Source organism: Grammomys surdaster, unplaced genomic scaffold (assembly GCF_004785775.1).
Source record: "Grammomys surdaster isolate TR1022 unplaced genomic scaffold, NIH_TR_1.0 278, whole genome shotgun sequence".
NCBI classification, from domain to species: Eukaryota; Metazoa; Chordata; class Mammalia; order Rodentia; family Muridae; genus Grammomys; species Grammomys surdaster.
The window spans coordinates 111,271-126,017 of NW_021604719.1; the positions used below are offsets into that span (position 1 = coordinate 111,271).

General features: G+C 40.1%; 1 protein-coding gene across 1 annotated transcript in view; it reads right to left on the minus strand.

Moving 5' to 3' along the window:
* Lars (leucyl-tRNA synthetase) overlaps nt 1-13,561 on the minus strand; it is a 53,019-nt gene extending 39,458 nt beyond the window's left edge. Inside the window, exons 1-6 of the mRNA XM_028777128.1 lie at nt 13,402-13,561; nt 9,496-9,620; nt 5,443-5,530; nt 4,996-5,076; nt 2,223-2,360; nt 897-1,058 (exon numbers count right to left, since the gene is read on the minus strand). Coding sequence (XP_028632961.1) covers nt 897-1,058; nt 2,223-2,360; nt 4,996-5,076; nt 5,443-5,530; nt 9,496-9,620; nt 13,402-13,407 — 600 coding nt within the window. The 5' untranslated portion in view covers nt 13,408-13,561. The remainder of the gene's footprint in view (nt 1-896; nt 1,059-2,222; nt 2,361-4,995; nt 5,077-5,442; nt 5,531-9,495; nt 9,621-13,401) is intronic.
* Nucleotides 13,562-14,747: the final 1,186 nt, after the last annotated feature.

The window sequence follows — 14,747 nt, forward strand, 5'->3', positions numbered from 1 at the left end:
TGAGCCACCATGTGGTTGCTGGGAATTGAACTCAGGACCTCTGGAAGAGCAGTCAGTGCTCTTAACCCCTGAGCCATCTCTCCAGCCCGAAAAGATAATTCTTATAAACAAGGATTCTTTTGAGTCAACAAAAAATTTCTAGCTCCATATATTGAATACATATAAATCATTAAAATATTTTGTTTAATTGATAGGCTTTACCATGCACATATTTGCTGGGCAGTGGCACACGCCTTTAATCTCCGCCCTAAGGAGGCAGAGGCAGGAGGATCTCCAAGTTTGAGGTCATCCTGTTCTACAGAGTTCCAAGTTAGCTAGGGATATACAGAAAAACTCTGTCTAGAAAAACAAAAACCAAAATAAAACCACTCTTACACATTAGCTAACATATAAGATTTACAATAAATTTAAAAGGAATTAAGTAATTCAGTCAACATACTCAGTTTAAACTTTGGTATCTTCATATTCTTTAAATAAAATCCCTTTCTATCATTTGCTAATAAATTTATTCTGGTAAAACAGATATTAAAAGTTTTTTTTCCTTACATTAAGTCCCAGTAGTTGCCAATCTAATTAAATTATTGATGACATTCAGCCAGAATATATTATTGTAAATTTAAGTTTTCCATTATCTTTTTTTAAAATTTTTTAAATTCATTTATGTACAGGAGTGCTCCATCTCCATGTACACCTGCATGGTAGAAGAGGGCACTGGATCCCATTACAGGTGGTTGTGAGCCACCATGTGGTTGCTGGGAATTGATCTCAGGACCTCTGAAAAAGCAACCAGTGCTCTTAACCAATGAGCCATTCCTCCACCCACTTCCATTATCTTTTAAAATGATACAAAAATAAATGTCTTTTACTTTTCTTTAACACTGAAGGTGATGGCATACCTTCAAACCTATTCTCTTCAGATCCTGAACAGCCAGTGGTGGGAAATAATCAAGCCAATACTCTGCTTCAGAAAACTTCACTATGTCTTCATCAGAGAGCCCAAGGGATTTCATAATGTCCCACTGGTACTTAGAAGATCCTGCTTTGGCAGCAGCTTTACTCTGAAAGCAAACACAAACTCCATTAAAGCCTGCCCAACCACTGGTCAGCATCCCAGGACTACAGCTTTTTAATTTAGTAATCCTATTTGGTAACTCTGTTTGTTTCTTTTTAAGAAAGGGTCTCACTGTGTAGCCCTTGCACAACACATACACAGACACATACACACACACACACACCATTTCCAATTCAAGTAAGGAGGCTGTAGAGATAGCTCAGCAATTAGGAGTGCATGTCAGGCTATTCACAACTGCCTGTAACTCCAGGGGATTCAACACCTTCTTCCAGACTCTGTAAGCATCTGCATATAACATACACACACAAAGACACACACACATACACATAGTTAAAACTAAATCTTTAAAACAATAAAGTCTTTTTAAAAAAACCTCCAGATGAACTCTGTTTACTATCCAGCACTGCACTAATGTTAGTTGCTTAGGTAGAATGACTATATCATAGTTACAGAAGAGTAACATTAGGGGAGGTGGGCAAAGGTGACACTGGAACACTGTGCTGTCTTGAAATGCTTTAAATCAAAAATATATAATTAGAGTGAAAACAATAAACTCAGATGAATTTTGATTTGATTTTTTAAAATGAGTATTGTATATGGGTGTTTTACCTGTGTGGATGTCTGTGTATCATGTGCACACAGGTACCCAGAGACAAAAAAGAGGGGATCAGGTACCCTGGGAATAGAGACACAGTGATCATAAGCCACCATGAGAGAACTGGGAAAAGAACATGGGTCCTTTGACTTGATGTAGTTTTCATCTTGTGGGTACATGTATGATGTATGTTTGTGTGTATCCTCATTAGTATCTTTGGTGTACACATGGAGGCCACAACAACTTCTGGTAGCATTTCTATCCTTCCAACTTGTTTGAGACAGGGTCTGCCTGTTATTAGCTGCTGTGACTCCAGACTACCTGGCCCACAAGCTTCTAGGGATTCTTCTGTCTCCTTCTCCCAGGGCAACAACGGACTGCTGGGATGGAGATGCTGTGCTTACCTGGAAAGCTCTTTACCCACTGAACCATCTAAACAGTTTGATTCAATGCTGTCTTTGTGTTATCAAGTACAGTGCCATGTTGGTTATGTACAAATAAACCAAACAATGAAAACACTAGCAAAGATACCCGAGGCATAAATGACCAGCAGACCTTTTTTCCTTTAGCTTTATCCTTCACTACTATATCTCCAGGTTTAGCATTGCTTTCTTCCTCTTCTTCTTCTTCCTCTGGAAAATCTGGAGGGCAGCCATACAGCTCTATTTCTCTTTTCAGTTTGTCAGCACATGCCTACACCAAGACATTAGGGAGAGCCAAGTTCAGAACTTGAGGAGATAATGCTGTTTCCAAGGCCAACTAAAATTGGCTTTCTGAAATTCTGTGCAACATATGCATAGACATACACATCATTAAACAAATTATCACTATAGGAAACCCAAAAGATGCAAATCACATACCTCAAAATTCACTGATATAGTTTGTATTTTAGTCAATATCTACAGTACTCAATGTAATATACTGATACACTGAACAGCAGAAATGCAAAGACACATAAAACACAGTATGTTATTATAAGTAACAATACTAGTAACGGTTTCTCATTTTAAAGATTATTATTATCTTTGTGGTGGAAGGTAAATGCTTACCCTCTGTTAGCTATGAGCACCCCTGCTATGGAGACAGGACAAACAGTAAGAGAACAGACATTGACATGAAGTGATGTATCTAAGGGTATAAGCTAAGAAGCTATAGAACTGTGCTTTCTGCCACAGCTCTTCCCAGTTATACCATGGGTTCACTTCCAAAACAGAAAAACCATAAAAAAGACAGGATCGAAATTATCAGAGCAAGGAAGGGCTCTTACATCCAGAGAGTTTCAGTTAATAAGTAAGATACAACTAGAAAGGTATTATTTGAACTGACCCTAAGGAGTACATACAGTTGTTCTGGAGGCTGAGGGGGGGGGGGGGATTGCAAGCTCAAGGCTATCCTGGGCAATTTAACAATACTGTCTCAGCATAAAAATTAAATAGAAAGAGGTATGAATGTAATTGAGGTATGAGAAGACTATTTACTTGTAAAACAAGGCCCTGCCTCAAAATCCAGTACTGAAAGGGACAAGTTACTACCATTGGCATGAAGATGTGACCCAGTGTTAAAGAACAGATACTGGATTTAATTCCCAGTACCACACACACAAACAAATAAACAAACAAAAAAATCATCATTTTGCAAACACAAATTCAGTCATTTAAGGAAGCCAGGATCATCAAAAGATGTTCAAACCTCGAGGTTACTGAATAATAGGATATTCAGAGGTTCTCAATATAGTGCCACTGTCCCCATAAACTATTTTTTTCCAAGACAAGGTTTCTCTGTGTAGCCCTGGCAATCTTGCAACTCATTCTGTAGACCAGGCTGCCCTCGAACTCAGAGATCAACGTGCCTCTGCCTCCGGAGTACTGAAATAAAGGAGTGCACCACCATCTCTCGGCTAGGCTACTTTTTAATTACAAAAGAAGATGCCCTTAGAATGAGTAACTCTGTCACATGTTTTAACTTAATATTACTAAAATTGTGTGCTTTCTGATGTGATGCAGTGGGAAGTTTATGCCTCATTTATGTAGTATTCTTTTCAAAGTATCTAATCCAAACATTAACATCCTTAACAAACAACTAAAAAGTCTAAAGTGAACTACATGTAAAACCCAACCCACAAAAGAAATTATAAAAATGCAATCAGAAAAGACACCCTGACACAACCAAAGGAGAGTAGAAGGTGACATATCACATCAATGCTCAGTCAAAAGGAGATGATGTGATTGCAATGATGCACAGAATGACTTTGCTTTCCAGAGGTGCACACTACAAGACAGATGCATGCTCTAAGAGAAAGACAGACGCATGCTACAAATGAGATGAAGACTATGGGAGAGAGATGCACACTACAAAGAGATTCACATTACAAGCGAAGAATACAAAAGGAATGCACATTATAGAGATACACACGAAATGCACACTACAAAATAAATACACACTATACAAGAGATGTACTCTACAGCCGGGCAGTGGTGGCGCACGCCTTTAATCCCAGCACTTGGGGGGCAGAAGCAGGCGGATTTCTGAGTTCGAGGCCAGCCTGGTCTACAGAGTGAGTTCCAGGACAGCCAGGGCTATACAGAGAAACCCTGTCTCGAAAAACCAAAAAAAAAAAAAAAAAAAGAGATGTACTCTACGTATTTATAGAGAGAGAGATGCATGCTAAGATAGTCAGGTGAATAGCATGACATCGGCAACTCACTTGTACGAACTACAAGAAAGGCTTGAGTACCTTTGACAAAACAAACCAGAAATCACTTGTGCACTTCTGTGTCCTTCGTGCTTTTCCTTCTCCCTGAAACAGGGTCACACAGTGTAGTTCAGATTGGCCTCAAACCCTGAGTGTCCTCTTGTGTCAACTCCAAAGGACCACACACAGCCCTTCTTCAAGTAGTTGGTGTTGGCTCATGCATGAGCACATGTGTGGAAGTCAGAGGACATCCACAGGTGTCAGTCCTGGCCCTTCATCTTGAGATAGACTCTCTTGTTCACTGCTCCATACGCCAGGCTAACTGACCTCAAACTTCTTACAATTTTCTGCTGCCATCCCTGATAGGGGCACAATGACATTATAGGTCTGCATGTTCTGCTGTGTCTGGCGTTTAGGTGGATTCTGGGGCTCCAAGCTTAGGTCATCAGGCTTGCTTGGCAAGTGCTTTTCCTATTAAGCCATCTCCCTAGCCCTTCCAATGTTTTTGTAATTAATTTTTACTATAACAAATTTAACTCATTTGGTGCAATGTAAAAATCCAATTCGAAAACCAAAAACCTGGTATTACTGATACTCTAAGCTAATGAATAAAAGCAACCATCTTTTCAGTCTTACCTTAATAGGCATACCGGTACAGTGTAACCCAAAGGGAAAGAGACAGCTTTTTCCTTTTAATCTCTGGTATCCTACTGCAAACTACAGGAAGAAAGTCAAATCTCAATTATAGACGTAAATGGTAGATGTACACAAAATGCTAACTTTGACAGCAGCACTGTTTCTGTCTTCCCAGCTTTAGAACACCACACATTGTGTCACTGAATGGTTCTAGTGTACTATCCTTTTAATGTTTTTCACCAACACACAAATCTTGAACAAGTACAAATGTCTAGAACCCTGGACAAATAGACATATGACACGCAAACAAAACTATAAAAATTCAACTATCAAAATTACTCTTTGAAAGTAGGAATTTAATAGGAAATAAATTTTATACAATTTTCTTCAACCTTAGTATTTATTATAGCTCCCCCCATCCCATCTTAGTAAACTTAAGCATTTTACCTCACACTTGGATAAGGAAAATGTGTGTCCCAAGTGAAGGCGTCCATTCATGTATGGATACGGGAAGGTGACAAAGTATTTGCCCTTGCTGCAAAATAATCATGTAGAAAAGAAAAGTTACACTTCTCTCATAATAAACGATGGGTGGAAAGGACGCTTGGTTATTTAAGTACTCTGTTTAGAGTCCAGTTACTTAAGGAGCTGGAGAGATGGCTCAGTGTTTAAGAGCAATTGCTGCTCTCATAAGAAGGCCCAGGTTGGGTTCCCAGCACCCACATGACAACTCACATTCATTTGTAATTCTTCTGAACTCTGAAGGCACTGAATTCACTGGTACAGTTGTATGCAGGCAAAACAACTCATATACATAATACAAAAAAAAAAAATTTACCTATTTAAAAGATAGCAAGTTTAGGCTGGCCAAAATGGCACATGTCTTTAATTCCACCACTTAGGAGTCAAAAGCAGGTGTAGATCTGTGAATTTGAGTCCAGCATGGTTCATATAGAACGTTCTAGGCCAGCTAAACCTATAAAGTAAGACTGTCTCAAAAAAGATATTAAGTTTATAAACCTGAAATTAAGAGGTCTCCAACAATTAAAATAAAGTTGACTTTGAAAATATCATATACTCATAAATGACTGTTTTATGTCTCAAACTATCTTCCTCTTCACAAGAATTATTTATAACCTATGTATTTATATCACACAGCATAAATGGTGCATTTATAAGTGTTCATTTTTCAGTCAGGATGGAAGGAAGAGGCAAGAAATCTCTTATATAAATAGTGAGCTCCAGGTCAGTCAGGGCTACATACTGAGGACCTGTCTCCAAAAAAAAAAAAAATTAATTAATTAAAATAAATTTTATTTTATTGTGGTGTGTAACATAACTGAGCACTTACAAATGCACCCTCCAAGTTATAACTCAGCAATGCCACCCATATGTGCTCTCTCCCCCCAACGAGGGAAAAGCCAGTGACCTCTAGTTGCCTTTCATCATTCTCTTCTTTTTCCATAGTTTACAAATATGGATATGATCTTTGACAATGTATCACTCAGTGTGGCTCACTCGTGAATTTTATATAAAGCATGGTATGCTTCATAAAGACTTTTACAATTTCCTTTTCACAATATTAATAATGTTCTTCCACATTAAACATATCTCAACTCATTTTTTTATTGAGCAAAGAAAGCATTGTGAATCATTTTTTATTGCACTTCTTTAAAGTGGACTAAAATTCTAAAACCTAACAAAAGATGCAATGAGCAGGTTAAGGTATAACAATAGATAACACAGGCCAACAAGTCCATCATACCCCACGCACTCCATTAGAGTACAGCTAAGTAGTAAGTCAAGGGGTTAGATTTTAGAATCAGTAAGCCCTAAAAGCAGTCTGCAGTCTCACCGTAATTTCATCAGGTATCAGAAACTAAGCTGGTCTTGCCTGGTTCATACTTAAAAGGGCAGAGCCAGGTGTAGAGGTCATGCTTTTAATCCCAGCACTGGGGAGGCAGAGCCAGCCTGGTCTACATAGCAAGTTCCAGAACATCCAGAGCAAATAATAGACTCAAAAAAAAAAAAAGGAAACAAAAGGGGTCAGGGAATAGGAAGGACTCACAGCCTGTGAACTCTTATCAATTCTGAGATATTTATTTACCCTCTCAGTATGTTTCACCATCTATAAAATATAGTAAAACAAATTGTTTACCAGGTTGGGGATAGCTTAGTTAGTAGTGTGCTTGCCCAGGATATCCAAACCCTGGGTCTAATCTTCAACATCACATAGATCAAGCATGGTGACATTTGCCTGTATAATCCTAGGTAGAGGAGGTAGAGGCAGAAGATCAACTCAGGTCATTCTGAGTTTTGTGGCAAGTTTGAGGCCAGCCTGACACAGTATGAGAGCCTGTTTCAAAAAAAAAAAAAAAAAACCATGGGAGGTGGGGGGACCATCTAGACTCTCAGGACTCAAAGAGAGGGACTTTAGATGAAATTCCCAACAATAAGGAAAGGGAACTCGTAAAGCCCACCTCCAGCAGAAAGACAGGGCATCAAATGGAGGGATGAGGTTGCCATCCCACATCAAAAACTCTGACCCAGAATTGTTCCTGTCTAAAAGAACTGCTGGGACAAAAATGGAGAAGAGACTGAGAGAAAGGAGGTCCAGTGACTGGCCCAAATTGGGATCCATCTCAAGGGGAGGCCCCAAGGCCTGACACTATTACTGATGCTATGGTGTGTTTACAGACAGGAGCCTAGCATGGCCGTCCTCTGAGAGGTTCTACCAGCAGTTGACTGAGACAGATGCAGATACTTACAGCCAACCATTGGACTGAAGTCAGTACCCCTGTGGTTGAACAAGAGAAAGGCTAGAAGAAGCAGAAGGGGAGAATGACCCCATAGGAAAACCAGCAGTCTCAACAATCCTGGACCTCTGAGATCTCTCAGACACTGAGCCACCAACCAGGCAGCATACACTAACTAGCTGGTCTGAGGCCCCGACACATATACAGCAGAGGACTGCCTGCTCTGGCCTCAGTGAGAGAAGACACACCAGGGAATGGTGAGGCCTGGAGGGACATATTTTTGGAGACAGGAAGGAGGAGGGATGGGATAGACAACTGTGGGAAGGGGAACTGGGAGGGAGGTAATGGCTGGACTATAAAAAAATAAAGATAAGAAAAAAAAATCCTCACCTTAAAGGGTTATTAAGTAGATTTCTGAATACAAGACCAGCCTGGTCTACAGAATTCCAGAACAGCCAGTGTTACACAGAGAAACTCTGTCTTGAAAATCCAAAAATAAGAAAAAAATAATAATAAAAAGAAAAAAAGAAAAAGAGGGGACTGGAAAGGTTAAGAGCATCTGCTGCTCTTCTATCAGATCAGAGTTCAGTTCACAGCACCCACATGGCAGTTTACAACTGTCTGTAATTCCAGTCCCAAGGGATCTGACACCCTCTTCTGGCCTCTGTATGCGCCAGGCACCCACATGGTGCATGGACACACATACAGGCAAAATTCCCATAAGCATTAAAAAATAATCATAAATAAACATAATAAAAAACTGTTAAATTCAACAAGAATATAGTGTTACCTAGCACACAGAAAATTCAGGTAGCCACCAGTACTGACTATTATCTGAACACATGTATTTTTCTTTTGTTTTGTTTTTTGGGACAGGATTTCTCTACCTAGTTCTGGCTGTCTAGGAACTTGTTTTATAGACAAGGCTTGCCTGGAACTAAAGATGTGCCTGCCTCACAGGTGCTAGGTATATGCCACCATGCCTGGCTTGAACACATGTCAACATATCCAAATTGAGTAATTTAACATAGATTTATTGTGGGGTTTTCTGGTTTTTTTGTTTTTTGTTTTTTTGAGACAGGGTTTCTCTGTGTAGCCCTGCTGTCCTGGGATTCACTCTGTAGACCAGGCTGGCCTTGAACTCATCAATCGCCTGTCTCTGCCTCCTGCGTGCTGGGATTAAAAGTGTGCACCACCATGCCCAGCTTTTGTGGCATTCTCTGAGAGGACAATACTTTGCAGTATTTTTCCTCCATTAATCACTGTCTACATTTGTCTCAAAATTATTTAAGTATCAAAATATACTTTTTATGAAATAAGATCAACAAATACAGTGACCCTACAAAATGTTATTTGTATTGGAGGTAATTATCACTAAGAATCTCTCAAAAAAAAAAAAAACCTTTCCTTTTATCAGTCAGTAAATACAAAACTTCAAAACATTCTCCTTTTCATTTGTGAAAAAAGCTAATTTTAAAAATCTGAATCAGCTGGTGAGATGGATCAGCAGGAAAAGTGTCAAGATCAATCCTCAGAACTCACATCGCACGCACACAGGGATAAATGTGGTCAGTTGCGTGTTTTTTTGTTTTATTTTGTTTTACATTTTAATATGAACAAACTCTAAGAATTCTGGAGAGAGAGTTGCCTTGACTACTCAGGCGCCTTCAGCAAACTCAGACATAATCTCACTTTCTCACCTCCCTCTTCCTGGGGCAGTTAACCTGAGCCTCTTCAGACTCACCTGGTCTGCTTCTGCTTCTCCAAAGGAGAGGCGTTGACTTCAAACACTTTCTCAGCTTCCCATTTCTGCTGGACTTCTTTCTCAATCTTCTTCAAGAAGTCTACTTTGGCTGTTCCTTTTCTTTCCTATTAAATATAAAAAGACAAAAGGGCTTGCTTTAAAATGTAAGAGCCAGGGATGCTAGCACATGTCTGGAATCCCCACACTTGGGATGAGGAAGTAAGAGGACCAAAAATTCAAGTCCACTCTCAGGCACACAGCAAGCCTGAGGCCAGCCTAGGTTACATAAGACCCTGTGTGAAAAAACAAGAGGAAAAGAAAAAGTCAGGTTCACAAAGAATCAAGCTGCTCACTGACAGCTCAGATCCCCATGCCTACCTTCAAATGTAAACAAGATTTTTAAAAAAGTAGTTACTGAGCCCAGAAGGGGTGGCGCACACCTAGAATCCAGGCACTCAGGAGGCAGAGGCAGCTGGATCTGTGTAAATTCAAAGCCAGCCTGGTCTACAGAGTGAGGTCCAGGACCGCTACACAGAGAAACCCTGTCTTGAAACACCAAAATGATCATATACCTAGACTCACAACAACGAACTAGAAGAAAGATCAGACTAATGTCACTATGAAGTAGTTAAATTTAAGGAAACAGATGTTTCACCTGATCACAATGTATGCATGCACTTAAACATCATATGGTACCTCAGCATATAGTTTCTAGGAATCAAGTTAAAAAAAAAAAAACCAACCCCGTTTCAATTGAAGAAAAGAAAACAAACAAACAAAAACCAGGCAAGAGTGCTGGTAGCATTGCATTCAAGTTGTGCTTGGCATCTCCACTTTTTTACCTAATCTGTGCCCAACCCTTAGAACGTATAATATTGCCAAACTACGTTGGGTTCAATCACCCAGGCCTCTGCCTGATGACTTAACTCACATCATTTACAGGGGCTGACCTAAAGATGATCACTACATATTTGTTGAATATATAAATAGATGAAGAAAGTTCTGCTCATACAGAAAAAAAAAACAATTATTATCTATCTACTTCAAATCAATATGTAAAAAATTTTAAATACCTTTTTAAATGTAAATACAAGATGGGTATGGTACCACAAGCTTGTAATCCCAGCATTCACCAGGAAGCTGAGGCAGGATGATGACCTTGAGTGTAAGACTAGCCTTAGCTACATGAATGTTCCAGGACAGGGTTACAAAGAGAGGCATTATCCCAGACAGTCAGACAGACAGACAGACAGACAGACAGATGAAATTAGGCACTGCAATGTAATGCTGTCACCATATTGCTCATATTTAATTAGACCACGTGAAACTTTAAAAAGTGAAGGCGGTCCAACACAAAGTCATAAACTTATTTTAAAAACTAAGAGTTATTTTAAATATTATTTTTGGTAACTGTATTGTGCAATTCTCACGCACAGACTTTTTAGATGACAGAGTCAGTCATGTCACAATATCAAAAGATTGGAAATGCCTGAGATTCTCATTTGGACTGTAACAAGTAACCTGCCTCTACTCTACTCCAGTGCATATTGAATTCTGCTTTCCATGCTAACATGAAACAGATAACAAATCTCTTTGTATCCATGGTATTCTGAAATTCATTTCTTTTGCTTGTGGTTTAGGTTTTCTGTTGTTTTCTTTTGAAAACAACAGTCTCACTATTCAGCACTGGCCAGCCTGGCACACTATGCAGGCCAGAGTGCCCTGGAATTCACAGAGATCCTCCTGCCTCTACCTCTGATGTGTTGGGATTAAGGTGTGCAGTACCATGCCCTGCCATTCTGCAGTTACTAAGACACACTTATAAACATCATCTCAATCTTACAACCCCAAGAAGGATGAATCGTGATTATCATTTTCAAGACACTAAATCTGAACTTGAGACAGCTAGCTATCGAATGGTGAAACCAGTGAGATAGTCATCTTACTCCCATTTCTGCTTTCTCTTGTTATCCTGCCCATAACCTGGGCTCCACTCCCTCCTAGATACAGATCCCTAAATAAGTTCTATTGGGTTTTCAGTCTAACAGTTCAGTACTCTCTCAATGCTCCAGTCTGTTTTGGGCACAATAGTCTTTTGTAAACAGCAAAGTGTTGCATGAATACAAATTATATTACTTTTTACTTACAGATATTTAGCCTTGCAAGATCAGAAACACACACATCACCAGAACAAAAATGGTGAAATTAGTCACTGCCTCTTTTCTTGTAGTTTTTCTTGTCTTGTGTTCATTTCTCTCTCTCTCTCTCTCTCTCTCTCTCTCTCTCTCTCTCTCTCTCTCTCCCTCCCTCCCTCCCTCCCTCCCTCCCTCCCTCCCTCTCTCTCTCCTTCACCCACAACACTGGATAACAATATGTATGCATAAAGTCACTTCAAAAGATTTTACAATGACGATAAATAGTTCTTTCTCGGTGGGAACACAACATAATGGTAGGCCACTTGCCTAGCATGTGCAAGGCACTGGGTTCAATTTCCAATAACACTTCCAAAAAACAAAAGGTAGAAAAGGAGAAAGAAATAGGGGAGGGAAGGAGGGAAGGAAGATAGGGAAGGAGGGAGAGAGGAAGAAATACAAGGAAGAAAGGAAGGGAAAAGCCATGATCTTCTGAAGAGTACAAATGGGTTACTTTTAAGTCAGATACAATATTACACCACTGAAATCCAGCTCCCTATATAAAAGGAAGCAAGAAGACTCAGTTGAAGCTACACTGTGAGTTTCAGGCCCACATGGCCTACATTAAGACTAAGTCAAAAGAAAAGAAAAAAAATCTAGCTCCAAAAAATCTTCAACCCTATAGGGATCTTCTTTTTCACCAACCCTCTGCCTCCCCACCCACCCAGTCTTATGATTTCTCTGTCTCTCCGGATCCACCTGTGCAATGGTTTCTAGTTCCAGTTTCTCTTTCCATTGTTCTTACCTGGAAATACCTTTCCCTGTCAGCTCTGCTCCTCCATCTGGGTAGGTGAACATAGCAGGAAGAAAAACAGTTTCTAAACTCGTGACCGCCATGGTCAAAGCCTCAAGGAATACTTCTAAATTCTGAAAGCCAGTTGCTCCTTCCTGATACCTCATCCCACCCCCAGTACTGGAGATTGAACCTACGGCCTTGATCACGCTAAGTAAAAGCTCTACCACTAAGCTATCTCCCGATCCCTTTTCACTTTTTTTTAAAAGTTTTTTATTTAAGATTTACTTATTGTATGTATGAGTACACTGTCGCTGTCTTCAGACACAACAGAAGAGGGCATCGGATCCCATTACAGATGGTTGTGAGGCACCTAGTTAGTAGTTGCTGGGCACTGAACTCAGAACCTCTGGAAGTGCAGTCAGTGCTCTTAACCACTGAGCCATCTCTGCAGCCCCCCTTTTCACTTCTTATTTCAAACAGTCTTGCTAAGTTATTCGGGTTGGCTCTGAACTCATTCTGAACTCCACGCAAACCTTTAATTTTCAATCCTCTTACTTCAGTCTCCAAAGTAGCTCAGATTACAAGATCTGTGCGACGGGGTCCAGCTACTTAATTTTAAATTAGGGTTATATTTAAAAGTCAGTGCTTCGGGAGCACTAAACATATTCACAGTGAGATGCCCGATTTTTGCTGTTGTGGAAACGCTAAATGTTCTTCTTTACCTCTATTTTTATTAAAAACACGATGAAACTCAGCATTCGGAATTCAATGTAAAGGGAAGACAGCAAGTTCCTGGCTCAAGTAGCGAGAGAAACAAACTGATTCTCTAAGAAAGTCCTGCCTCAAGCGAGGGAAAGTCGTCTTTCAGAAAGGGATGTTCCCCTTCTCGGCGACAAGCAGCATGCGGTGAGACCAGAGTTCTCTACCAGCTAGGTTCCAGGGCCCGAACCTGAGGACGCTCTTCCCGCCCAAACTCACCGCCATGGCGCCGCCCAAACGACTGAAGATCCAGTACAGTGGTCCCAATGAATCCCTCAGAGATGTGGGTCCAACTTTTCCCTCCCACTCGTGGAAGCCTAGCCTCTCAAGACACCAAAGCGCACACTTCACACTTGCTGAGGCAATCGCACAGCTCACTGACTACACCCGGGTGCATCTCGCGGACAGCAGGGAGTTGTAGTTCCCAGATCACGAGTGCCGAAGTCCAACAAGCGTCTTTGGACTACAATTCCCAGAAGACAACGCGATACCGGAAGTTATCTATAGCCATGGGCGTACTCCCAGGTGACACTGGCAGTGATGTCACCTTATGTTAAACTACAAGATCCATGATGCAGTTCGGGATGATGGACTGCTGCAAGTGCGCTTGAAAGTAGGTGGAATTAGCAACTTCAACCTCCTCACCCGGTGGAGCTGTCCGTCTGTCAGGATGCCAGGATGCGGAATTGATTACTATTTAGCAAGTGAGGCGCTAATTATGGCTTGCCACTATGCACATGTATTTATTATTACAGGTGACATTCAACAACTCAGCATGTAGACATTTAGTAGCACTTACCAAACAGTCTGCACCTTTAGGCGAGAGATCCGAAACCCACCTGTTCTCAAAGCTTGGCTCAGTCCACTCCCAATCCACATTTTAAGTACTCACCCGTCTATGTAGCTATGTGCAAATGCGCAAAAATATTTCCATCAGCACAAAAAATATTCCATTGAACAGACGTGATGAGAAATAGCTTTTACTCTCTGGTGTTCAGATTAATATCAATTAATCCAGTAAACATTAAGTGTCTGCAAAGCATTTTAAGAGAGGTGAACAGCTCAAACATATGGCTGCCAACAGAACTAAAGAATTTTTTTCACACGCAATTGTATAGAAATATAAAATTTAATTATGGTATAATACATACCTGGTGTATGATATGAGAGCAATAAAAAAATTGTTGGATGAAAGAAAGAAAGAGCCTTAGGCTACAAAGAAGAAAGCTCTGTCAACACCTTCTTGTAACTAGTAACAATTTAGAAATCACTTAACACCCAGGTATGGGTTAAATGTGTCCTATATATTCTCTAAATGCTCTGTTATTTATCTCTCTTTTTTAAAAAAAAAATCTAGCTAAATTTAATTGCCTGTTTATCAGCAAACTTCAAGCTTCAGGACAGTAGGACTATGCCTAGCAGCATCTGGCACACAGCAAGCACTTTGTAATATTTTTGAGTGAGTAAGAGAATCTCGTCCTCCTTAGCTTTTATAACTGATGTTGGACTTTTTAAAATATTTGTTTATTTTTATTTATATGAATACACTGCAGCTATCTTCAGAC